Here is a 25,532-nt window from a genome sequence, read left to right as displayed (position 1 = left end):
TATATATATATATATATATATATAATATTATACACACACACACCCCTATATATGAGTTTTGTTAAATTTATTTTTTATGAGCAATGCATACATTTTGTACAGCATTCAACATTGCGCAAGCTGTTTCCTCCTTTGCTTAAATTAATTAATGGTTTGAGAACGCCAGCAAATAATTCAACAGTGTTTTAGCTTTTTGTCGATGTTGCGCTGCACTGGTCGAGCGTGCGTGTGTTTTTCATTAACCAAAAGTACAGTTATGGTGGCCGGGTGTCCTGTCGCTATACGACCAATAAACCATTTGCGGCACAACAAGTGGATATTTTTAAAGGTGGCGCACTGGGGGTTGCGTGCATCTTACTTTCATTTCAGTTTCCTTTGACTAGGATGCTGCGTTTCCTTTCGCATTGCACAGTTTTCTGCGAACGGAAAGCATCTATTGTGTTTCCATTTGTAGAAATGAGCAAGGGGGAGAAGGGCCCGGTCAACGTTTGTTAATTATTAATGAGCAATAACTACCATTACACTTTCTATAAATTCTTAACCAAGACATCTAGAATTTGTGCTATCGTATCTCAAAATACAAGCGTGAAGCGTCTCTCCTTAAAAAGCTCGCGCTTTATTGTTAACTCCATTATTCTCTCTCTTTTTTTTTTTTTAACAGGTATTTTCTTCATTGTCTTCGAAGAACCGCAGAAGCCAGCGAGACAACTGGATTGCAGTGGACTTACAGATAGTCAACTTTTCTGCGGAAGTCACTTATTTGGTGATAAGGAGCAAAAGTGAATAATTTCACAGCCATTTGGACATGGAGTGACGTGTTATAAACTTTTTTTTTTTTTAAGTATGCTATAACTTCTGTAAATTCCCGCGAGTGTGGAGCATATGTGAGTATGTCAAATGTGCACACGTATGTCTACCTTTTCTAGTCTGTTTATATAATGCATATGTGAAAACATTTATTGACGGTTTTATTTTCATTGATATATATTTTTTATTTTAAATGGTGATTTTAAAGTTAATCCATTGATTTAAAACTCTGTAAAAAAAAAAGAGATCTTTATATTAAAATATATAAAAAGAGCTCACGAGTTCACTCTTTTGAATGCTGGTGTCAGACGTTTGTTATAAGTTACGAATTCATAAAACTGAACATTTAAAATGACATACAGGCCTTGCTCCAAATGCCGTGTCTCCTCCGTGTACAATATGTGTTTTTACATAAATTATTGAAGGCGCTTTTAGGCTTCCTTTAAATTTACGGTACGACTGTGGTTGTATATGCTGTCTTTACACGCTTTAATTTAATTTCAGTGCGTTATTTTCACAATAATTATGCTCACGGTTTCACTATTTATCTTGTCCCCTAAATACTGGAAGCTCAGTTAGAAATACATTTTATGTATATGCGTTTGTTTGTATTTCGTTGGGATACTATTTACAGCTGTATATCTGGTAAATCAAGTTTCATTTAACAAATGCGCATGCATTTTACTGTCAAAAAGTCAGGGAGGGGGGTGATCCGCAAACTCTTGCCTTAAAGCCTGCTGTTAATTTATGAAAGCTCTTCCACCACATGCTAAAGTCAAAGCAGTGTGCAATAAATGCATGGCATTTAGATTTGAACATATGTATGTAAAAATCCGAGAACTACATTTTAGACAACATAAATGGAATTGTCAATGCATTTATGAATTAGTAAATCAAACAAGAAACAGCCCGTTCTTTGTGTATTTTTATGTTCGTATCAGATTTCACTAACATCATAAACCTAAGGGATAAAAGCCTTATTGATTTTCAGAAGCTTTGTCAGCCACCCATAACAAGGGATTTCTGAGTTTGTGGATGGTAATGATGCCTATTGTTAACTGTTTTCAACAACAATAAATGATTTTTTTTTTAGTTTTATCAAATAATAAAACTATTTTTAATTTATTTTAAGATACTTTGAACGTATTTATTTATACGTTAACAATAATTCACAATCTGTAATTATCTATGTTCTGAAATGGCATAAAGCACTGAAGTTATACAGCTATGCGAATAAAATGAGTGACTACTTTTTTTACATTATGGAAACTCAGTCTTGTGACTGGAATTGCTTACAAATGATTTTACTTAAGGTGCAAAACAGCAGAGCTGTAAAATATACACAAAGACTACAAGAGACAACCCATATCACACATTCACTCTTTACGACATTAAACAGGACTCATACAATCTCCAAGCATTCCCTCCTCCCTCTCACTTTTTCCTCTCTCTCTCTCACTCTTTCCGGTTACTATGCCCACTACCAGTCCAAATAAACACTTATTGCTTGGAGTATGTACTTCCTAAGAGAGAACGCCAAAGAAATAAAAAAGGTCAGCATGACTTTAAAAACTGGCGAAGGATGTAGGTACACACAGCTCGGCTCGCACTTAGGCCTCGACGCACTTCATTCCCTGTACAATGGAAAACCTTGGAGTGGTCAAATGCTGATATTCTGGATAGATTACAAGAAGCAAGAAAGCAGAGATGAAGGAATATAAGCCCTTCAGGCCACGGGTTTTTCTCAGTGAGTGCATGTGTGCCACAAATCTCCCCCAAACACAGACACATCAAAGAGCAGCAAGAACAGCTAGGAGAATTTACAGCCCCTACATTCTTTTACGTTTCACTGCCACCGGGCCGAGAACCCCTCCCTGTCTTTCTTGTTATCTGCGGCTGCAATATGTGTGCTTTGCTGCATACAACATTTAAGGGGTTTTATTAATATTTAAAAGCTACAGCATACATCTGTTGATGAGTGGCGAATGCTGGTGTGACTTGATAAAAGTGGAAGAAAAGATACTGCGCGCACACAGTCGTACAAGCACTCACACAGCAATAAAACGTGCTTTAGAAGAACACTAAAACACATTCTCACACTGCCATAAAACGTCACGTCACTCGCTGGCGTGCGCGCGCGCGCGCGCACACACACACACACACACACACACACACAATAGAGCTAACAAATGCGCACTGTAATAAATTCTCTCTCTTACACGCGCACACACGCACACACTCAGTGCAATAAACACACCCTCTAAGTTGCCTGTTTTGGCGAAATGCAAGAATGAACACTAGATGGCGCCAGATAGTGGGGAAATGGCTTGTGTGCTTGGATTTGTGTCAGCAGCTCTCAACAACAGGCTGACCAGATTAATGCACCTCAGAAAATGAAATTAGGAAAATGCCGAACAAGTTCATTTAATGCACATACAAGTTTTGATATATATAAAAATACCAGATAGCCTATTTCGTTATTTATTGTCTACTGGATGGATTAGGACTACCAGTAAAACTATAGACTACCAGTCTGTGAGTATAGAAAACAGAGAAATCGTTCTCAGAGATGTGATATATTCCAAGCATTTTAGTAATGCGTACAAGTTACCTTAAATAAAACATCTGTTCGTGAAGATGATAGATAGATAGATAGATAGATAGATAGATAGATAGATAGATAGATAGATAGATAGATAGATCTAATAAAGAAATAATCGATTCTCTAAACAGTCTATTTTTCTATTTAAGGAATACATATGTTTTGTTTTTGCATAGAGTGGCTCATCATTCATTTCCAACATTATCCTTGATCCATACAGTAAATGCAGAAAAATGAGCATTTGAACAAATGAACAACAAAACTCCAGGAACGTTACAAAATTACTGGATGGGCTTGAATGGATGAGAACCGAGAAAGGAAATATGTCAAGCAGAGCCGCGAGGAATCATTACGTTGTTCCTCTCACAGCAGCCGGTAGAATAACCTGGAAGGTTTGTTCATCTGATCTGGAAGTGAAAGACGTCCTATCCAGAACAGGAGGAGACCCTTGGGTATTTAGGGTATTTTGAACATATAATAGCCTACATGTTTAACATAACTCTAAAGATTCAATAGAGGCCTTCAAATATTATTATATACATTTCTGTCTATCAGTTTATTTATTTTTATTAAAGCATTTTACCCAATATATGTAAGTTTTAATGTCGCGCTGAATAAAGAATTTCACGTAATAAATGATTCGGGTATATATTGCTAAAATCCGATTGGCAAGACAGCAGCTTCTTCAAACCTCGCCCTCTCGCCGCAGCCATGACTGCGCTCCATATCATAAATACAGTAATGCAGTGGAAAACCCGAAATCAACACAGCTGAATCTCCGTAAATGCTCACCATGCATTAGCTCTAAATACCTTAGCGCTGACCAGGGTGGAAAAAACACATGGAAAGGCACCAAAACGCTTATTCTGCTCCACCCAAGCTGGAAATGAATAATTAGATTTAGATAAGGTGTTTACTTCTAAGCTGTTGTGCACGCGCGGCTTATTAGTAGAGTACATCCATCAGTGCGCATGATTAGGCTTGGTCGAGTTCTTACCTCAGAGAAACGAAGCGGTTGCGAGACAATGACAGACTTACCTTTGTTGATAATTCGTCACCCAGCACCAGGACAGAGAGGCGCAAACCTCTCGCCGTAGCTCGCGCTCGGTAAGTCCTGTTGCTCTTCTTGGTCCCGCCATTAGAGCGAAGCAGTGAAAATGACAGCGGCACCACAGCTTCCATCCGTTTCACCAGCTTCAGTCAACAGGAGTCAGACCCCCGCATGAAAAATTAGATGAGACCCTACTGCGCGTCCAGATCTCAATAAGACTCCATCGCAGGGCTTATCCCAATCACAGGCGGCCACATTAGCATAGCAGAGAGGAGAGGAGGCTGTTCTCTCCCTGTTCCATTTGAGAACATCAGCCTGAACAATGCTCTCCGACTGTATGAATTTTCAGAGCTGGCCAAAATATACTATAAAAAAAGAGCAAGAACCTTTAAGGAGCACAGTGAAGCTACATTAAGTGCCGCGGCCAAAAGAATGCTGCAATATAACCACTTGGGAAATCATAAAAAGTTCATGTTCACGGTTACTCGTCCACATGACCATCCTCGGCCAATCCCAGGACCCAGGCACTCATAAAGTTCTATCACAAAGTTGTAAATTTTCATAAAACAACAAGGAATTTATTGCATTTCTTCATGACTGTTTTAACAGCAGTAGCTCTGCAGTCGCCATCTTTTCCCTATACAATCGCAAGGAAAATCGCATATTTCTCGTGCTTGTTTACATGCACTGCTTTACTTCAGCTATAGCTAAAAAGCGTATTAGTCGAACGTGTACGATCATAGGCTCTTGAACATGTGTTGTTTGTGTTTTTGAAGCCGAAATATAACACCAACGCCGTTTGACATTGTTGTAATATAATTAAGGCAATTTACCACGGTTGAGCTTTAATATAAAATTAAGCCATCCAAAACAATGTCGCAAATCAAGGGAGATCAAAGTTACAACAGTGATGTTATAGGTTTACGATGCTATAAACTGGTTAGTGGCCAAGTCAAATTATTTTTAATAGGATTGGATATAGTGTCTAATTCAAAATGTTTTCTGAGGATTATGTTAAAAGCAGAGCCATAATATCATACAGTAAAATGAAATAGGAAAAAAGAATTAACCGAGTAATATAATTATTGTTAATATTTTTGAGACTGATTAATATCAAGAAAGAAAGAAAAAAAGAAAGAAAGAAGACTCGATTCAAACAGAAAGACTTCTCGTTGTCATTAATACATATGACTGAAATTCTGTTGTAGTTAAAAATAAAAACATTTCAAAACGAAATATTTAGGAGAAAAACATTTGACACGTTATGGCAATTGTGCCTACAATATAGCCCACACTGCACTAAACTACACATGCAGGAAAATTTCGCAATGCGACAAAAAGCAGATAGCATCTAAGAATCTGGAGATTGCGGCAATCAAAATAAGCAAATAAAAATATGGCTCACGGTGCTACAGTTTTGTCTAAATCGGAAAAGGTATTGTCACCAAAACTTTAACTGCTGCTACAAGATTTGAAACCAGAAAAGACCAACCGCTTTCCCATTCTACAGATTTTTTTGTCCCTTTTATGGCGTTTCCGGCTTTTTATTGATGCACTAAACACATTAGTTTACAACCCCATAATATAAACGCCTTCTTTTGGTCTCACTCGACACAGAACCTGTCACATCCCTACAAGAACTCGGCTTGACCTGAGGAAAAAAAAATTAAGTCACAATAAACGAAAACTATTGTACTGATGTTCACGAGGCAACGACGATGACGAATCAAAATAATATTAGGCCTATAGCCTAAAACAAACAATACACTGGTTCTCATTTTTGAACTGCTTTGTGAGATAACTTATCACTAAATTTGCTACATTAAATAATAATTGCTATAGATTTAAAACGTTTAAAAATACAATTATTTCAATGAAATTATTTTGTCCACAACAGAACAATTGTAATTCCCAGATAATCTAAAAGGATTACTAAAACCTCGCAAAACATTTTAGTAATATACTAATGTAACTGCTAATTTAAAAAGAAATCATATCGAAGATGTTTAACCTGGTAGTGAATAGAAATGATTAAGAACCACTGTAAAAAAAGACAGACAGGCGAGGTTGCTTCTGATTCTGCTCCTGAAATAATAATAATAATAATAATTGTTGTTGTTATTATTTTTATTAATAATAATCACTACTGTGTGGCAGCACTGTTTTAAAAAGGCAGGGGTCTTTAAAAGATATAAAAATACATGCTCGTGGTATTATCACATTCAGGGTTCTTTGGCACAACATTAGTGTGATTTTAATCCGATTAGAAACAAAAAAAGCAAGCAAAGAATACAGAAAAAAACTCATCGAGAGGCAAAAAATGTAAACATCTTGCAGTCAGCAGTACAGAATTCGTTTATTTTAACACTTAGCCTATGAACAGGGGAAAATGCTTATACATAGAAGAAGAAAAAAAATTACACATAGATACACAACAGGGGTATATCAAATTTAGAAGAAAAAAAAAATAGCTTGCTCCCTTCTGTGTTTTACCCCGCAGTGACTAGGTCGAACTTAACAGGCCACAAATATATGAAACACATGATATAGTATTATTAACACTAATATTGAGCCTCTCTCTATATATATAATTTAGGCTATTATACAGTATGAGTGTTAAAGTATTAGATGTATACATCTATATTAAAATGTGTTTTAAAATTACTTGCATTACTATATTTACGAGTCTAGACATTAACTCCTCTAACACAAGGTAAACGACGTTAACACTTTGCCCACAGTATTGTAAGTAGATTTTTTCTTTCTTCAACTCAGCGAATCCTGAATTAAAGCAGAATCGATAACAGTCTATTTTTATGTCACTTTCGTCGCTACTCATCTTCCTCTTCGTCGTCACCCCCGATTTGGTCAGCAGTAGGAGAGCTGCGGCCCGTTGATTTGTTCTCTTTCTTCCATTTCATCCTTCTGTTTTGAAACCAGATTTTAATCTGGCGTTCGGTCAAGCACAGGGCGTGTGCAATCTCGATACGCCGCCGTCGTGAAAGGTAACGGTTGAAGTGAAATTCTTTCTCCAACTCTAATGTTTGATAGCGGGAATATGTCTGACGGCCTCTTTTCCGGTCAGCACCTGTGGAAAATGTGGAAGGATGGTCAGAAAGCGTAAATGTGAAAATATGTTTTCCAAAAACACCAGTAAAGAAGAAAAAATAAAAATAAGAAGTGTTCGAATCTTTTTCAATGGTTAAAATGAAAACATGTCTGCCTCTGTGAATGGTCTAAATAAAAACTAAAGATTTCAAGAACGAATCAATCATTAAATGCATTAAATATTATCGAAAAATCACTCAGATTTAAGCTAAAAACTTTACACTTCAGTGTGTGAATAATAAAACAACAGATTCGACATATTTTAATATTTTCAGTAATATTAGCCTACATACTGGGGAAAAGAGGCTTCAATACGCATGCTGCTTGATTCTTGTATAGGTGTGTTATTATCTTACCATAGCAAAGCGGCCGGTGATTATACAAACACATTTTCTGCTATTGAGATTAGCGATTGTAAATATTTAGAAACGACTTATTATAGGCCTAGCTTTTTTGCACGGTGCCTGGTCAAACCATTATTAAGGGAAAATTAGTTAGGCTATTCAATCCTGAGATTTTAAAAAATAAATAATAATAATAATAAAAAAAAAAAGCGGTCATCAGACCCAAACCTGTCTTAAAGGCTTCTAAATTATATTTTGGATGTGTATTCCTTGCATCGAGTTCACATAAACTATAGTAATAAAATAACAATGATAAAGCAAAACGAAACGAAATGCACACATAGCCTATGCAATTTAACCGTGCGTCCAATGTTACATGCATTAAGATTAAGACACACAACACTGCCGAACCAAAAACTTAACTTTGAAAGGGTAAAAATGCATCTTAAATATAAAAGTGGAATGTAATTCAAAAGCACAAAAAAGTACACAAATACCCCTGCTGTAAGTGTATTCTCTGGCTTGCACACTCCCGTGACTCTAATGGAGCCCTGGCGTTCAGACTTCCTTCTAAACATGACCAAAGTCAACAACATGATCTAGTTCCCACACACATAAGCGCTGAAGTGTTCGTATATCCATCTAGATAAAGAAGCAATCTACGTAATGTATCCATCTTTTAGCGGCACGTTTAGAGAGAAGAAATCTAACTAGACTTTCACAACCTTGCCCATGCACGGTCAGTGACTTTCTGCTGTCCCTGCGTTTCCGTTTCCAGCAGACTGTCGACAAATGGGTACTGCTTTGTGCTTTTTGAACTTTTTTATTGCACTCTTCAGTCGTTTGTATCTTACTTCCGTGTCGTCGGCAACGCCGTGACACTTTTTGTTGATACTTTATCTAGCACAAACTGTGCAAAAGCATGTAGAATTTGGGTGAAAAGCAGAAGGCAAGAGAGTAAGAGAGAGAGAGAAATATAAGTACTGTAGGCCTATTAAAAATCCAAGCAAATGATACCGCTATTTCGTTCTTTCAGGGGTATAAATTAAGTGCATAAATTATGTCTGTCCTTGCAGAACGAAAAGCTTTTACACGAGTTAAAACAAGGACGAGCATTGTGCTCGGTCACTGTTCAGGGTCCCTGACGTGCACAGTCTCGCGAATGATAGACATGGAAATAGAATTTCATCTGGTCTGTGTGAATGTGTCTGTCTGTGAATAGTGAAAGAGAAATAAAGTGAGGGACAGAGCCCATCTATGTGAAATATCCAACGAAAGCACGAAATTAACAGAAAAGGCAGCTGGCCCTAGTAAATAAAGACATAAAACCCAGTGGCCGGGGGGTGTAAGGCCCACCAAACATGTCTGATATATCAAAAATGTGTATGAGCAAAATGATTTCTTTTTGTGATTATGTGTTTATGTACTCGTGAATGTTTATTGTAGGGCCTGGTTTCCTTCCTTTCAAATATGTGGCCTTTACAGCAGACATGTCATGATATCAGTGGACTAATCTGGTCTTTTTCAAAATAAATAAATAAATAAAATGTTTGAAATATAAACAGCTTCTTATTTTTAAAGAGGCTTAATCGTGTTTAACGTCGAAATTCGATTTACAACAGTAGCTAAAATAGCTGCCAGTATTATTAAAATGAAAATAATTTAAAACAAATTAAGATGTCAAGTCTGTATACTTAGACAGTAATAGGTTAGCTATGACTCATTAGTTTTTTCATAAAATGACAATGGCATTTCACACAAATCTTCAAAGGAGTACGAAAATATATATACACCATCGGCTGACCAGGACTATCTGCCAGGAAATGTCAACAACTTCGCTAATGAGGTATCCGTTTCAAAACTATTTATGTTGTTGTATTTTTACACTGAGAGCTAACAAGAGAAGAAGAGCCCTGGGTTGACAGTTGACTGATAGGAACGTCGGTGCTCGTGGGGAGTGTCTTGAGAGGTCGCAGAAAATCATTAAATGAGAACTTGTCGACCTACTTTTCAAATGCCTCAGCCGGGACGTGTGGTGGATATGTGTGAAAAGCGCTATTAACGCAGACGATTTGTTAAAACCCTTGTTCAGCGAATGGGGAACTGGACGCAGATCTTGAGTTGTATGTTTTATGAAACTTCCAACACATGCCCACGCGCACGCGCGCACGCAGACAGGCTTATACATGTATAGCATAGGCTAAACTACATGTATAAAAACACACACACACACACACACACACACACACACACGCAGACACGCAGACACGGTTAAATTACTGACAGTAATCTAAAACAAAGGCCCACCGAGCAGTAGCATACCCTAGAAATACAAGGCCCCGCCCTCTATATAAAAAATACAAGGATTTTTAATGCCAGTGATTGCGAACATACTAACTTAACGATGGATTCAGCTTCCTAACTAACTTAAAGATGGATTCAACCATGATGACACACAGTCTCAGCAGAATCTTGGATATTTGTTAAAGCTAAACATGATTCATCCAAACCTCTCATACCGTCCCCTCCCTTTTCCACAAAACGCGAAATACTACGAACTAGAGTGTCTTGAATTATGGCGGCTAATTAGTCATAAAAAAAGATCTGAAGAAAAGAACACTTTCTGAAATGACTCGGTCGCTCCCCTTAACCTGTTTCCCTCCCCCTCAGGCATACATAGACGCACACCCCTGTCCTTAAGAAACATTCAGATTTCACAGACCTGTGCTCCTCATCCACGGATAGATTCGGAGGTTGTTTTCGTTGTTTTGATGGTAGCCCCTCTGCTCTTCCTTACCACTGCTTTGCGCTTTACAGAGATCGCCAGCGCTCACCATGGGTAGATTCGGATGGTCAAACAGAGAGCTGTGCATGTTCAAAGAGACAGCTCCCAGCTCATACGCAGAGGGGTACATGCCTTGAGTCTGGCTGGAAAGACTAGCACCGTTAGTGTACATGCTCGACAGGGAGACAGAAGATGTGGAGGAGACCGTTGCACCGGAAGAAGCCGAGCCGTAGCCGCTGGCCCGTTGCGAACTGCACGAAAAGGCGCAAGAAGTTTGCTCGGGAAACACGCCACTAGAGAAGGCTGAACTCGCCACTTGGTATTTGGAAAACAACGCGTTCGCGTAATACAATGAACTCATAATTTGAGAAGTGATTTATATGCCAAGAAGTTTTAGTGTCGGTTTTACGAGGTCCAATGATATATTACAGAATTACAGTCTAGATTTACACCAAAAATCACCCCTTTTTCCTCAGGGGCCACGTGATGGGCAGCACGTGATGAAATATCCTCCAATGGGTGTACGGCTTCCCAGAGCCCTGTCTAATGTGGAGAAAGGCTGCGCAGCTGACCATCCACATAAATTTGTTAAATTATTCACTTACAGCCAACAGTACCTACAGTCAACGCAGATGCACAGGAGAACACACAAATCGATAGGCTATTGAGAAGGTTTCTGTAATCACCTAAATCCGTTCCAAGCAATAAATAATTGTGGGATGGACAAACTTATAAATGAGTTCAGGTTGTCCAGATTTAGGAACGTGCCTCCTGTTTGGAAGGGCACCACACAAATAACAAGAAACCTATTATTTCTGTATTGATTTTCAACACTATTTCCTCTTGTCACCGGTGCTGTGCCCCAATCTCATCACTGCATTTTTGCAATTTCTGTACAGTGTGTCCGTGTCAAGAGCTTGATGACTCTGGCCTTTACTAGTTTCTGCTTCAAAGCATCCGTATAGCCTAAGCATTCACTACCAACTAGCCATTTCCATGGCTACAGACTGGTTCAGTGCATCCCAAACAGTTTCCCTGCACATGGTTATTGCTAATGCATGTTCAGCTCTGAATCTTGTCGTGAAACTTACACTTACACCCTCTGGATGTTTGAGAAGCCCACATACTCTTACGACAATAATTCACCTGACACGATGTGCTCCCACAACTCAAATACCCACATTTAACAAAGTGCAGCACGATGAAATTTCGTTTTAAGAGATTTTTGACGTAGATTCACGATAATACATAGTCTGTTTTTGTTTAGTGGCATATTATATCGTGTCGTGTTACAGTGTTGGTCTGACAAAATAGTTATGAGGTTTTTCAGTTGTGGTTTCACATGCCGCCTCTCTTTTAGTCCACTTATCTTGCTATATATCAAGATTCAGACCACACTACATGGTATTTTTTATGAGATTTGTAATCATTAACAATTTCTACTATTCAGTGTTTGTGCTCATATAGATTCCTAAAAGTTTTTGACTGAAGCGGGCCTCGGAACCGCACATTAACGTGAAATGATGTCGAGGACACATGGTGTCACGGATTCTCGCTTGTAAACTTTATTGTGTCCACTTTCTTCCGGTGCCTCCAGACATTAGAATACAGTTAAGAATGACAACAAAACATATAGTCATCTCATAAACTACTTCACCAGCAAACGTGAACGACAACAATTTGATTCATAGTAAACAATGGGTCACATGACATAATTTTTAAAATTATTTTTTATTATGTTTATTCATTTTTTATAATCCACTGTGCGCATGCTTACCCCAAGAAAGGAAGACAACAAAAATACCATCGATTTAAGAAGAACCAAAGAAGTGTAAAAAGAGATTCTACGGCATAAATAGGCAGTTTCATGTTGTTGGAAGTCATTAATTTCTACGTCGTCATCATCATAACATATAAGTGAGAACAGTTAAAAGTGCACCATTTAACTTAAAACTATACAGCTGCCAAGGTAATCGTTAATGACAATATCCTAACAATAGAAACATAAGTTTCACGATAATTATTTCACAAAGAAAGGAGACTAGCTTTAACACTATCATACTCTCTGAACAACAGGTAAAAAGTAGAAATGCTTCTTGTCCTTCGTCTTCCTGGAGTTCTGTGGTCACCATATTAAGTTTATAGTAATTTGTCTAGTCCCAGTCATTTTTTTTCCTCGAGTGAAAGATGTATCAACTCGGCTTGATTAAAATGTCTCTGTGTGACAAACTTCCCATGCAAACGCCGTTATTCTCTTCATCATTGTCTGTTTTATTTTCCCTATTTATTCTTTGCAGTTTCGATTGACTGGCACACGTACACACACACAAACACACACTCTCTCGCTCTCTCTCCCTCTCTCTCTCATTCTCTCACACACACACACACACACACACACACACACACACACACACACACACACATACACACACACACACACACACACACACACATCCGCTCTACATTTGTTTAGCCTTGTCGCAGTCTTCGCCGGCTGACTGTGTCCCGGATGCCTGTTCTTTCTCCCGTTTCTCTTTTTCGATCTGCTCTTGTTCAGACTTGCTGCTTGGAAACTTGTCCTTGTTGTTTTCCTTTTTCCATTTCATACGACGGTTTTGAAACCAGATTTTGACTTGTCGTTCTGTCAGTCCCAAAGCGTGTGATACCTCAATCCGTCTCTTGCGTGTTAGGTAGGGATTGAAGAGAAACTCTTTCTCGAGTTCGAGCGTCTGATAGCGGCTGTAGGTCTGGCGGCCTCGCCTCCGTCCGGCAGCTACTGGCAAAAAAAGAAGTTCACAGATGTTAGTCAGAGCTCGAAACACGCACCAAATCGTCATTTTACAATCAAGTTCAAATATATTTATGAACCAACAGTCTACAAAGACAGTTTCCACGCAAAATAAACATCTACAGTTCATAATCGCGTTACATTATTAGTTTATGGCTAGGCTTTTAGAGTACCATGGAGACTCCCCACAGTCTAACACAGTAATTAACGTAAAAAGCTCCACCATTAAAAATATAAGTACCACAACACTAGCACACAATAATGGGCAACTCTAATCCCACAGTTGAGTCGTCAAAATCAGTATATACTGTTTCACACGTTCAAAGGATTAGGCACAGCCATAAATGACATAATCATTGTGAAACGACCACTGTGTAGTGAAATAAACTCGAGGCTCACTGTAAGTCGTTAAAGCCTGCAGTAAAACTTTGACCTGGGTGAGAAGTGAGAGATCAGCTGTGGGGCAAAGTCTCACACATGGAAACACCAAGGCTTTTCTCTCGCCCTCTTCTTCCTCTCTCCCACACTCCTGCCTTTCTATGACGGGGTCATTAAACAGTAAAGTGATTCACAAGTTTTGAACACCATAAAACAATAAAACCAACTATTGTCCCCCCTCTTCTCGTGCACACAGGAAATGCAATTCTAAACCTAAACTGCAGTTTTTTTCGTACTCAGGTTTTATCTCACTTCCACAGACACACACAACGCGAGCTGACCGGCTTTTCTGTCTACCAGGCTCACCTTGAGGTCGCATCCACGGGAACAGCTGTGTAGGCGACGGACTCTGTTCTGTGTTGTCCGTCTCGTCGCCGATGCCCCCCGTGGCGAGTTTGCAGTCGCTATACTGAACCAAGTCGGCGTCTTGAGCACCGAAAAGTGTTTGCCTCTGGAGAGCATCATAACTGTAGAAGTTTCCCGGCTCGCCGTGACAAGTTACCGCACAGGGACTCTGCTGGTAAGGCGCTGCGGAGAGCGTGGATGCGCCGTGATGGTAAAACTCCTGAATCTGAGGGGCATGCTGAAAAGTGGCCCCGGTGCCTGGACCGTACACGACGGTGGGTCTCGTCCCTAGGTCTTGAGCAAATCCGCATTCGTAATAGTTCGGCCGCAGAGTGTCTCCACTTTTATATTTAGTGAAGAGAGAGTTGACGAAATATGAGCTCATCTTTTGATGTTGTTGTTGGTGCTGGTTTTGTACAAGAGTTTGCGTTTGAATGTCTTTATATCAGCGCTGTAGCTTCAGAGACTTGTCAGTTTCACAGTAACTGAGGTAACAAACAATGCAGCAGCAAAGCGTTGAGTTCCAATATCTGAACGGTTTGCGTTTGTATACTTTTGTTAAAACAACTTATCTAAAGCTTCCATAGACATGTTCCCAGTGTAGAGTTCCAGCATCACAATCCCTGTGAATTCCGGTGCCAGTTCCCAACCAGTTTTCTATGATTTACTCGGCTGCAAACGAGTAGTTTCATATTTTGCGGTGTGTTTTCAGGCTCATTTGCATCTTCTATCGGATCCTCGTTGCATTGGCTTCTCGCATCCCCACACGGACACCGCTCTGTGCGATTCTGATATGAAGGGAGCGGGAGAATGAAAAAGAGAGAAAAAGAGAAAGCGAGTGAGAGAGCGCTGAGAGGGATAGAGCGCGAGGTAGCAGGAGAGAGAAGGGGGGCCAAGGGAGAGAGAGGAGGGGAGAATATGCACATTAATATGTTCAAGCGGGTAAGTTAATGAGAAATCTGCCTCTTTGCATCAGATCAAGTGCATAGCCTCTGCCCCTCCCCCCACTCAACTTCTCCACTCCAAACCCCTTTGAAAGATTGATTTTTTGCATGTTCATCACAGACAACCTAAAGTGATGCGTATTTAGTCGTTAATTTCCAAATCTCTAACGAGGTCGAGTCTCTTTTTTAAAATGTCAGGGTCGAGACGGACCATTTTAAAAGGTACACGATTTAATTGGTATCAGTTTAAACATATCCTATAAACCTTGCTTAATTTTGCAAAAGCATCCTCTGCAGCGAGTGAAGCGCGCGCATCGAAAATAAGCAAGATTGCCATATTTGATATTTTGATAATTGTACTTCCATTAATATATTTACAGAGATATGAGGATGTCGACATGGAACTGCACGTCAGGTGTAATGGCAAATGTGGTTGTAAATGGTTTTACAAACTATAAAATGCAATAAACGCCCCTGCTGTTTGTTGTTGACGTGGTGCATCAAAAAGCTGTTAGATTTTTATGAGGTTGCGCGACCAGTACTGTAAATGCTTCACTCCGAATTTTATACATGCAGAAATAGTAAGTCCTTTAATTGTCATTTTCGTTTTGTTTTCTGTTCAGTTTGCCACTATGATTAGTACAAGTAAATCTGATTCATTTTATCTAGAAAATCCAAGGAATGCATATAATTTTCTAATGGCAATAAAAGCAAATAGCTGTACATAAATAAACAAACAATATATTTTACGTGTTTGTAACAGTTTTAAATGTTTCTGTTTTCGTTATGATTTCGGGGAAAATTATGGAATTCTAATTATATAATTGTTATTATAGATTTTTTTTTTTTTGGTCATATTTTCTAAAAAAAAAAATGCAAATATTTAAAGTATCCTTAAATACTGAATAATCATGCTAACCTATAACGCACAAAAAAAAAAGTTCTCTATTTTTCAAATCTTGGCTATATGACATATGAACTAATGCTGCTGCTTGTCATTTTACAACTTAATTTGCTTCTATAATAAATTACTGTCGAGGATTTGAAAGCAGTTTAGTATTAAATGTGATGAATTCTATTGCTTTATTTTGAATATGAGGTGGACTATTTATATTTCAACACTTAGGTTATGTACATTGTTAATGTTTCTGTTACGGGTTAATCTTAAGCACATATTGTTTTTACACTTATTAACATTTCTTCTCTTAAAAAAGACAAAGAGTTCACCAAGCGTGAACCTCCCCATTTGACTCAAAACTCGATTCGGCTTTATTAAAACCTCCGTACAATTTCGCATGCTATAAGTTCCTATGTAAAAGTCACAAAATAATGCAGACATTTTGTTGTGAACAGTAAATATTGAATCTAATGATGAAATGAATTATGTCATTTACAGAAAGTCACACTATTGTATGTTGTTGTACATTTTGTTGTTTCGGTGCAATAGTGTTTTTGCTGTTAATAAAACATTTTATAACCCAAGATTTGTGTGGTGATTTTTATATCTTATATAAATCATATATATTAAATAATCACTGAAACATCACATCTCTACATTTTTGAGTCATATAAAAATAGTGATTTAATTTATTTCAACATTTATTCCAATAATTCACAATAAGCCCAGCTGAAAACTTTTAATAACTATTTTGTTTAGGATTTTACAGAATTACAAAAAAACATCCTGCTTATTGTATTAAAGTTTGTATATCGTAAAATTTAAAGATACATTTGTTAGTACTCAAAGAGAAAAAAAGGAAAAGAGAGTCTACTTGTTTCTCTGGACCTTTATCACATAGATTAAAAATCCTCTGAAGTTAATGATCTACCTTCATGATTTTTTCCTTCAAAAGCTCCGCTGTGACAGAGGAAAATTGTGTGAACCTTACTTTAGTCAAGTGTAATACCGCACATGTCTGCAAATATTTTGGCCCCAGTGTTTCCGGTTTGGGGGTGGAGGGTGGCCAGCCAGTCTCTTTTTGATGGACCAACATTGCCATCAAGCGGCAATTGTGTGTTACTCCATGAGCAAATTCAACTGTAATGAGACGGAAGTTCAAAAGCTAATGGTTCTATAAACAACGAACATAAAAACAGAATGAGCGAATTAACAGCTCAGTAAGTGCAAATTCAATGATGTAAAGTACTTATTTTAATTCTCTATAACAAGGAATCCATTTAAAACCGACCCCTAGGATCTAGTCTTGTGTGGTTTTTCAACATATTTAGAAAAGTAATTCACAATGGGTTGGAACACTAACACTACCTAATTTTAAACCATAAAATAGAATGAAATACAGTCACGCTTCTTTCTTACCAATGTTTCGCTAATATTTTTAACTGTATTAGATTTATGATTTAGAATAAGGCTCAAACGTAGCATTCCGTCCGTGTATGATAAATTAGAATTTTTTTATTTGGGTTGCACTCGTTTTATTTATTTTTATGAAATTACTATTACCACTATTAACTATACCACCAAGCGTACTGCTGCTGCTGCTGCTATTAGGATACTACTACTACTACTAGCCTAATAATAATAATAATAATAATAATAGTATGTTGATTCTGCTACTTTTTAGTTGTAATTACAGGCTACAGATTATTAGAAAGAAAAATATTTTAATATTCAGGCCACGATGTAACATTTCCATGCATAAATCCTTACTTTTCTTATTTTGGATGCGTTCTTGTGCACTATTGTACCACTATCACAAAAATATTTAGTTTACTTCCAGTAATAATAATCAACATCATCATCTCGTTGACTTGCCTTTTGTTAGTTGTCAATACTGACAGGCTTTAAGCTTCCGACCACAGAGATCAAAAAATTAATTTTGTTTAAAGAAAGAAAAAAGATTTAGATTTCTATTTATTCAAAAGCTTTATTGCATTATTATTTACATCATTGATAGCTAATGTACACAACAACAAAATTACACATCACAAATTTACCATAATTCTTCACATATTATTACTACTGAGCAACTGTCGTAACGACAATAAACTTCTATAGTATCTATAGCTAGAGAAGGTAAAGGACGGTTCTGTATTAGTGATTTTTTTTTTTCTCTTCAGCAACCGGCCTTTGTTACCAAGACACATTCGGATGTGTGCCCACAAAATGGCGAAGTCGAGCCCGGTCCCAAAGGTTGTAAACAAATTAACGTTGGTCATCCCAGACGTCTCGCCAGAAATCCTTTTTGTGGCAGTTTATGGCCCGCTATAAGGCCTGTAGTGCGTTCGGAAATGGAACAAAGGGTGGGCGTCGATTGAATTGGACTCAGGGCTCTCATGTGGAAGTCCAGATCTCACCCATCCCGACCCCCTACTCTGTTAGGAATCTGGACGTCGAAAGAACAAACGCTGTACACAATAAACGACAAATGCGAGAAAAGAGAAGAAGAAAAAAAGACTCCCCCAACGGAGACGCAGTGTTTACGCAAATTATTTTACCTCACAGTTATTAGAAGCTTTAAACGTTTTTCACATTTTCTTTCTTTTTTTTCTGGCGTAGTGTTTGCTTTACAGCCATTTAGTTCTTAACCTTCAGAAATGTATACCCTATAAAGTTTTATTACAGTCATATTATTTTATTGCGGCACACCACATTGAATTTCTTTCTCTTTTTTATGACAGTCGACTTCCCATTTCCTCCGAACATCGAGCGCACATCCTTTCTGCAGTTTGTTTCCTTTCAAAACACCAAAATAAAGGGCGTCAATGGTGTGGCAGGACTCAAAATAACTCCTCACCCCAGAATCATCAGGACAGACTTGCAGAATTAATATGTGACGAATGAGCATTCATGAACACATCTGTGAGCCAGGACAACTGGCAATGTCCTCAAAAATATTTAATTGTTACAATCTGTTGAATGTCGCCTCCGTTCCTCTTTCATTTTGCAATTCAGTTTGATAATAGGTAAAATTCTGGCTCTCTAAATCTAACGTCAAACCAGTTTACTTTTTATTTCACAATAAAATGCTTCAAAAATACTGTCAAATTAGATCATTGCATTTTACAGTGTTTCTCTTCACAGTGGGACTCTGGCCTTACTTTATTGACAATCTAGAACTTCAACCCATGCTGAAACATAGACCTACCTTATCCCTTTTAGTTTGCATAATTTATTATACATCGCCGGCAAAATATCCTTCTTGGTTCTTGATGCATAGCTTGCATCTGGAGGCTGCGCTATTGCCAAATATAACACGATTAATATCATAAGGGAATCAAATAATACGTTAAAAAGAGAGCCAAAGCAAAGATGAGTCATTGTTATTCGCTGTAATTCTTCTTTCCACATATGAGCTGCACATTTCTTCATTTTGATTCAAGATGAATACTCGAGCTCACGATAACGTGTTTACAACATATGTCTCTCATTATAAAATGCAGTAAACATCAAACCGGAGCACTACAGCATGTCGCTGAAGCGCAAAAGGACGAGATAAAGTTTGGGCTGGTTTACAATCAAAAGCATAAAGGGCAATTATTGGAAAGGATACCAAAGAGGGTACAGTTCCTCATATTCTATAATAAAAAAAATAAATAAATAAATAAAAAACAGAAAAGTCATTAATTTCACCAAAATGAATGTAAGTATGCATGTCCATGTGTCTGGCTAGTATCGACAACACATTCACATCTCATGCATAGCCTCGTACATTTGACTTTCAGGTTTCGAAAGAGTTCTTGTTGCAATGATACAACAGATTGTGTGCTCATTTAGAAAACAAAAACATTAAATTATAAATCATATTGTATTTGGCATCTTTCACCAACGTGCCTGTTAGTTGTGTCCATAGAAATGACAATACCTGTGTGTGGTCTATATGTAAACTTTTAATGAGTCCAGCATCAACAGTGCAATAGCACAGATTAACAACAAAACAATAACACAAAAAGAGATGGAGCAGTCCTGAACAAAAACAATTTAGACGTTGTGTTGCGAGTATGTCTTTGCATGTTCTTCAAAATCTTGCGATGTTACTATTTGTGTTTTAATAAATGCACAGAAGCCAAAAAACAAGCTTTAGAAAATAGCATAAGTGTTCCTTGTCTCAAAGAAAATGGGAAACAGTTGCGTTAATGGCCACTAACATGTTAAGGAGTATTTGAGATTTGAAGATAGACTCGCTCGATTTCAGTAAAGTCAAATCACAAAAACATGAAACAATTCCCTAAACCATTAAAGCAATATGAAGGAACGAGCAAATACAGAAAAAAAACATCACTGACAATGGACAAAGGACATGATTCTGGACATACATGGAGCGTGTAAACAAAATAATAAAAATTAAAATGTTACGTGTATCAGCTCATTCAAGTATGAAGTATTTTTTGAAATTCTTCTTACAACATATAAAACATTCCATTCAAAAGAAAAAAAACTATTAACCTATTTACAATAAATTAAAATTACAATCCACATAAAACAACTTAATTAATACTCAATTAATACTAGCTTTTCCAATAACAAGTACATAAGAAAACTACACAATACGAAGCATGCGCCAATTTATGTAAACAACTGCGACCGAATCTGTATTGAAGGTTGTTATACATTTAAGCACGAATTAATTCTATGGTTACTGCACGCTACAAATACACACACTCGGAACCTGCACTCTAATTTCCAAAAGGATTATTTTGGGATATTTGAAAATGATATGGTAAAACAACTCAGTTCATTTGTCTTTAATTACTTCAGTTTGATTCTTGATTTTAACCTCAAACGATACAAACACTACTGAGCGAAGCTAGATGCTATAAAGAAAAGATCTGAGAGCAAATTTGGAAATTATCATTATCCTCAAATTCCAATCAACCAACAGATGTGACATTTTATTGTGCGCATCTACCATAAATCTTTGCACACAAATAAATGTCAAAAGGAAAGTATTTATAATATAGTAAACTTCAAGGTTTTTAAAAACCCATTAGGGTATGCACACTTTAATAACTGCTTCACATATGATGTAGACACTAGGAAACGAGCAAAATGCTGTTTTATTCCCCTATAATAATAATAATAATAATAATAATAATAATAATAATAATAATAATAATAATAATTGGCTAGTAATGTAAAAGAGAGCTCACATCAATTAGCAAACAAGTGAACATGCTTTACCGATAAGCAAATCTTCCCTTGTATATTGAATGAGGCTTATGTTTTGTTAAATACGTTTTCTTTCAGCACACGTCCATGACAAAAGGAATGATGAAAAATGCAGAAATATAGAGAACAACTTTATAAAAGCACAATATTTCAGCTGTTCTTAGCCTCTTGAAACCAGTTCCTTATCACCTGTTTATTTCCTGATGAAGTGTTCGGTTTCTTTCACACGAGTCATAAAATGCAATAAAAGCAGGGAACGATGGCACGACGTTTTCCCCCTCCTCTGCATCGTCTCACCTCTCCCTTATACTCTATGCCTAACACTGTCCAATCATACGGAAAATGGTGTGCGAGTGCTTTTTCTTTTTGATGCAGTAATACACTCTTGCATCATCTTCCAGATTTCAAAGACTTTTTGTAGAAGGCTTGAACGCCTGGCACCAGTCTGCGTTATCATTCTTTGGGCTGGTCCTTATTCATTTTCTTCATTTTCATCCTTCTGTTTTGGAACCATATTTTTACTTGTCGCTCTGTCAAGTTCAGCAAGCGAGCTACCTCGTGTCTCCGGTCTCGGGTGAGGTACATATTGAACAGAAATTCCTTCTCCAGCTCCAAGGTTTGATATTTCGTGTATGGACATCGCTTCTTCCGGGATGATCGAGCGTGTAACCAGTTGGCAGATGGGTCGTCTGCAAATGACAGTCAAAAACAAGAAGTGTAGATCATAATATTAGTACAGATTCCAGTTTGAAATATGAAACATTTCACAATGCACTTTAGAGTTCCAACCTTCACGAAGACGATCAATATTATTAAAATAAAGTGCTCTGGGCGCCATCATTTAATTGCATGAAAACCAACACTTTGATTTATGAAAATAATGAGAAAAGCAATGCAGTTTCAAATTATTAAGTTGACATTGTCATAAAAGTATTCTGCAACCACCAGTAAGCAATAACTTTGTACAAGAGGCCATCTAAGTTCACCTGTGATAATGTAGGCTATATCATGCATTTCCCTGCAACGGAGAATGTCAACGCATTGAACAATATACCACCATGTGTTCATTTGATAAGTTAAGTGTTCTTTTAAATATATAAGAAAACGACTTGGAAGAAAAAAATATTGAATTTTGAACTCTACAGGGAGTTTAAGCATACTGGAATGCACTGTAAAATGTGGCCACATGTGACATGAAATTATCTCCTTTTTAGGGAGAAATGTGGGATGAATTATGGAGGAAGAGCATCTCTAACGAGGCGTCTTCTCCCTCAGTGGTTTGGTCGGGAATGCAGATGGGAGGCTAAAAAATTTCCGTTGTGCTGACTTTTGTTAACATGCACACTTAGAAGCTCAGTGTTACAGCGACTCGAGATTCGCTATGATGACAAAAATTGATGTCACCTGTGTTTCAGTAGCCTACCTGTGGGTTCAGTGACGTCAAGGGAAGATTTTCTGAAGCACATGCATTCTTCTAAATGCAATAAGTGCACACTAATGCCGTTGCATGAAAAACCTTCAACTTTAGCACATAACTCCGTTTTTCAGGGGCTCAACCCGTTTGAAGGCGTTAGAAAAGGCCACGCATTTGTAGCTGCTTCACATCTTAACTCCATCGCTTCTGCCTCAAGGCATGCACGTCACATGTATACATCAACTTTCTAGGATATCCTAAATCTTATGACGCAATTGTATTTTTATAATGATGGAATGACATACACGAATCTAAAATGATTAATGTGCGTGTCATGTCAGCTACAGGCCTCGCGGACACATCAGTGACTTGCGACTTACGAGACAGGTCCGAGACATGATCCCTAACAATGAAACACTAAGAGGGTCAGGCTATATGATGAGGAAAGTGACGTGTGTTGTCATTAAGAAAAATGAACCAAACTCCACCTATTACACAAAGTTTGGAGACTAATTTAATTCCTCTGGGCAATTTGATCGAAAACGTTTTAAAAGAAAATGGACCTCTGACCTTATTAATGAATTTGCCCATGTTTTGATTGAGCCGTATTACCTTGAGAATTTAACGCAACATATCCCAAAGACCTCACATACGACTGATCGTGATGCTGGTTTCTTTGATATCTTAATAAACTTGAGTGCTATAACTTTTTCTTGCTCATAGGCAGCCATGAGCACAAAGCGGGACGTGTAACTCCCAACATCATTGCCTTTGCCTACAGTTTATTCTGGAATGCCGCCCGGGAAGCACATTGGGGATTTGTATTGCGCACAATTCCATTAGTTCACAGCCTATTTCATGGATTAAAATCAATGGCTTTTTCAAATTCATCGCGACAGAAAACGATCGTTTAACAAATCTCTTAGATTAGCTGAATTTCTAAACTTACTGGAACACATCAGCGATAAACATGCTTATATGGTCATGAGTGAGAAATATTCTTTGGATTATTCTCTGCACCGGCTCAAACCCACTCTTGAGGGAGCTCAAGAACAGGCGAACGGGTCAGGAAAAACATTTAACCCCCCTGCAGCCAGATATTTATTTAAAAACAAACATTCATGCGGTACTAAAATTTATTTAGTTGTCTTTTAAACTATACCTGGACTTATATAGAGCTTATATACTGTCAATTAAAGATTATTAAAGATATAGAGATTATTACTGTCATAGATTTAAGTAGAATTAATAAATTAAAGATTCAGATGAAAAACGAATAAACGTTAAAATAGCCTATTCTTGCCAGCCAAGAGCTACTAAACATAATACAAATATTTGCACTATTTAGTATAACCAAGAGACACTTTGGTGAGTCACTGCACAAAAAAAGCTATTTACAGCCGACCTACAACTGGTTGGTGCACTAGTTAGTGCACTGACGCGCAAATAAGAGACTCTAACAGAGTCTGAGAAGGAATTAACTAAAAGTTACTTAAGAATAAAATAAACGCAAATAATATGATTTGAAAACATGAAAGCTTATTTTATAATTGTGTGAAATCTCTGCATGACTCCAAATGGGCAAAAAATCAAAACAGTCGTCAGCGATGCTATGCATGTAGCACGGCTAAATCAGAGCCATATCTGGGTAAAAACACAGATTCGATTTGAAAAAAAATCCTACATGCTAGCGAAAACTTGAGAATGCCACATGATCATACTAGGCTGCGTGAGGTGTCTGTTGCTCTCCGTTGCTTTGTTCTAGTTTTATGACAGCATTAAACGCTTTACAGAGTGTTCACTTCCTAGGTTTATAACTTACTTTGATCCGGTCCCTCTTTGTCCTCGCTGCCTTCGCATATGTCCTTATTGTCTTCAAATCCGGCGCTGTGAGCAGAATTCATCTCCCGTGCTGTAGAGGACTCCAAGATATACTCATGCTGCCCGACGAGTTTTGGTGGTTCCCCGAGATGTCCCAGGAGCGGCTCCATCTTGACCTGTCCTTGTCCGGGTAGCGGCTCTGCTCTCGGTGCACAGTCGAGCCATGTGCGGAGGTATCGAGTATCCGTTGAAGGCACTGGCTGCGTCGGTATGTAGGGATGGTAGACCGCGGGTAAGCCATTGGAGGCGTGGGAACTGAATGGACTCCATGACGAACTGAACACTGGAGGCTTGGGCTGGAAGCTACAAGAGGGGAATTCGGGATGCTCGCCGGGTCCCGGTTGTCTAGCGCTGGAGTACTGTACATTGGAGAAGCGGGACGCGTTCGGATCTTCTCCCTCATGACTTATGATAGAATCGACATAGTAGTTGCTTAGAGCTCCAGAAATGGACATTCTCGGACATTATATAACGTACTGTTCATTAAATGGAAAACATGTACAATAGAAATGTGCTTTACTCTCCTCTTTACGGTACTCCTCTCTACTCGCTCGCCAACAAAGTAGAGCCGGGCTGCTATGGTGTGCGCTCCGAGCGAAGTGATTGGTCAGACTTTTTTCGCGAGCCTGATAAAGCGTCAATGGGGTGTAAATCAATCCGCCAAGAGGCTGTACGGAGCTCTCCTCCTCTTGCGCTCTCAATATTTCCCCTCTAAATAAATTGTCTTGTTTATGCAATATGCAAAATGGGAGTGTGTCCATATATCTCCAGATATCTACAAGCAGTCGAGAAAATGTCAGCTTAAATTATGAAACGTTTTGACGTTATGTAAAAATGCATATGCGGGGCAATGGCCCACAATAATAAGTAAGAGAACATTTTTTCCTAATGAATTGAT

General features: G+C 38.0%; 4 protein-coding genes and 1 long non-coding RNA gene across 7 annotated transcripts in view; 1 reads left to right on the top strand and 4 right to left on the bottom strand.

Annotated features, from left to right (window-relative positions):
• The window catches only part of LOC125273243, a 284,955-nt gene extending 283,875 nt beyond the window's left edge, over positions 1 to 1,080 (top strand). For both annotated transcript variants that reach the window (XR_007186029.1, XR_007186028.1), the window contains one exon: positions 662 to 1,080. This is a non-coding gene — a long non-coding RNA (uncharacterized LOC125273243). The remainder of the gene's footprint in view (positions 1 to 661) is intronic.
• hoxb3a (homeobox B3a) overlaps positions 1 to 6,393 on the bottom strand; it is a 52,695-nt gene extending 46,302 nt beyond the window's left edge. Inside the window, exon 1 of the mRNA XM_048198331.1 lies at positions 4,448 to 6,393. The gene's annotated coding sequence lies outside the window, so the exon portion shown is untranslated. The remainder of the gene's footprint in view (positions 1 to 4,447) is intronic.
• A 398-nt stretch (positions 6,394 to 6,791) lies between these two features.
• Positions 6,792 to 11,216, bottom strand: hoxb7a (homeobox B7a). The gene is made up of 2 exons (XM_048198441.1): positions 10,635 to 11,216; positions 6,792 to 7,548 (listed from the first exon to the last, which is right to left on the bottom strand). Exons 1-2 carry the CDS (start codon positions 11,056 to 11,058, stop codon positions 7,292 to 7,294), a joined length of 681 nt encoding a protein of 226 aa, XP_048054398.1. The 5' UTR covers positions 11,059 to 11,216; the 3' UTR covers positions 6,792 to 7,291.
• A 1,023-nt stretch (positions 11,217 to 12,239) lies between these two features.
• Positions 12,240 to 16,043, bottom strand: hoxb8a (homeobox B8a). Of its 2 annotated transcripts, none has more exons than XM_048198406.1 (2): positions 14,230 to 16,043; positions 12,240 to 13,473 (listed from the first exon to the last, which is right to left on the bottom strand). In XM_048198406.1, the coding sequence occupies exons 1-2, from the start codon at positions 14,651 to 14,653 to the stop codon at positions 13,157 to 13,159; spliced, it is 741 nt and encodes a 246-aa protein (XP_048054363.1). In that variant the 5' UTR covers positions 14,654 to 16,043; the 3' UTR covers positions 12,240 to 13,156. The 2 variants fall into 2 exon arrangements, with proteins under 2 accessions (XP_048054363.1, XP_048054367.1); XM_048198410.1 differs by having other exon boundaries at positions 12,240 to 13,470; positions 14,230 to 15,974.
• Positions 16,044 to 20,040: 3,997 nt separating this feature from the next.
• The window catches only part of hoxb9a (homeobox B9a), a 6,964-nt gene continuing 1,472 nt past the window's right edge, over positions 20,041 to 25,532 (bottom strand). The window contains exons 1-2 of the mRNA XM_048198314.1: positions 24,576 to 25,532; positions 20,041 to 22,028 (exon numbers count right to left, since the gene is read on the bottom strand). The exon at positions 24,576 to 25,532 is cut by the window's right edge and continues 1,472 nt beyond it. Coding sequence (XP_048054271.1) covers positions 21,793 to 22,028; positions 24,576 to 25,089 — 750 coding nt within the window. The 5' untranslated portion in view covers positions 25,090 to 25,532 and the 3' untranslated portion in view covers positions 20,041 to 21,792. The remainder of the gene's footprint in view (positions 22,029 to 24,575) is intronic.

This window comes from Megalobrama amblycephala, linkage group LG1, assembly GCF_018812025.1.
Source record: "Megalobrama amblycephala isolate DHTTF-2021 linkage group LG1, ASM1881202v1, whole genome shotgun sequence".
Classification (NCBI taxonomy): domain Eukaryota; kingdom Metazoa; phylum Chordata; class Actinopteri; order Cypriniformes; family Xenocyprididae; genus Megalobrama; species Megalobrama amblycephala.
Note: the sequence above shows the minus strand (reverse complement) of the source record. Positions and strands in the feature narration are given on the sequence as shown.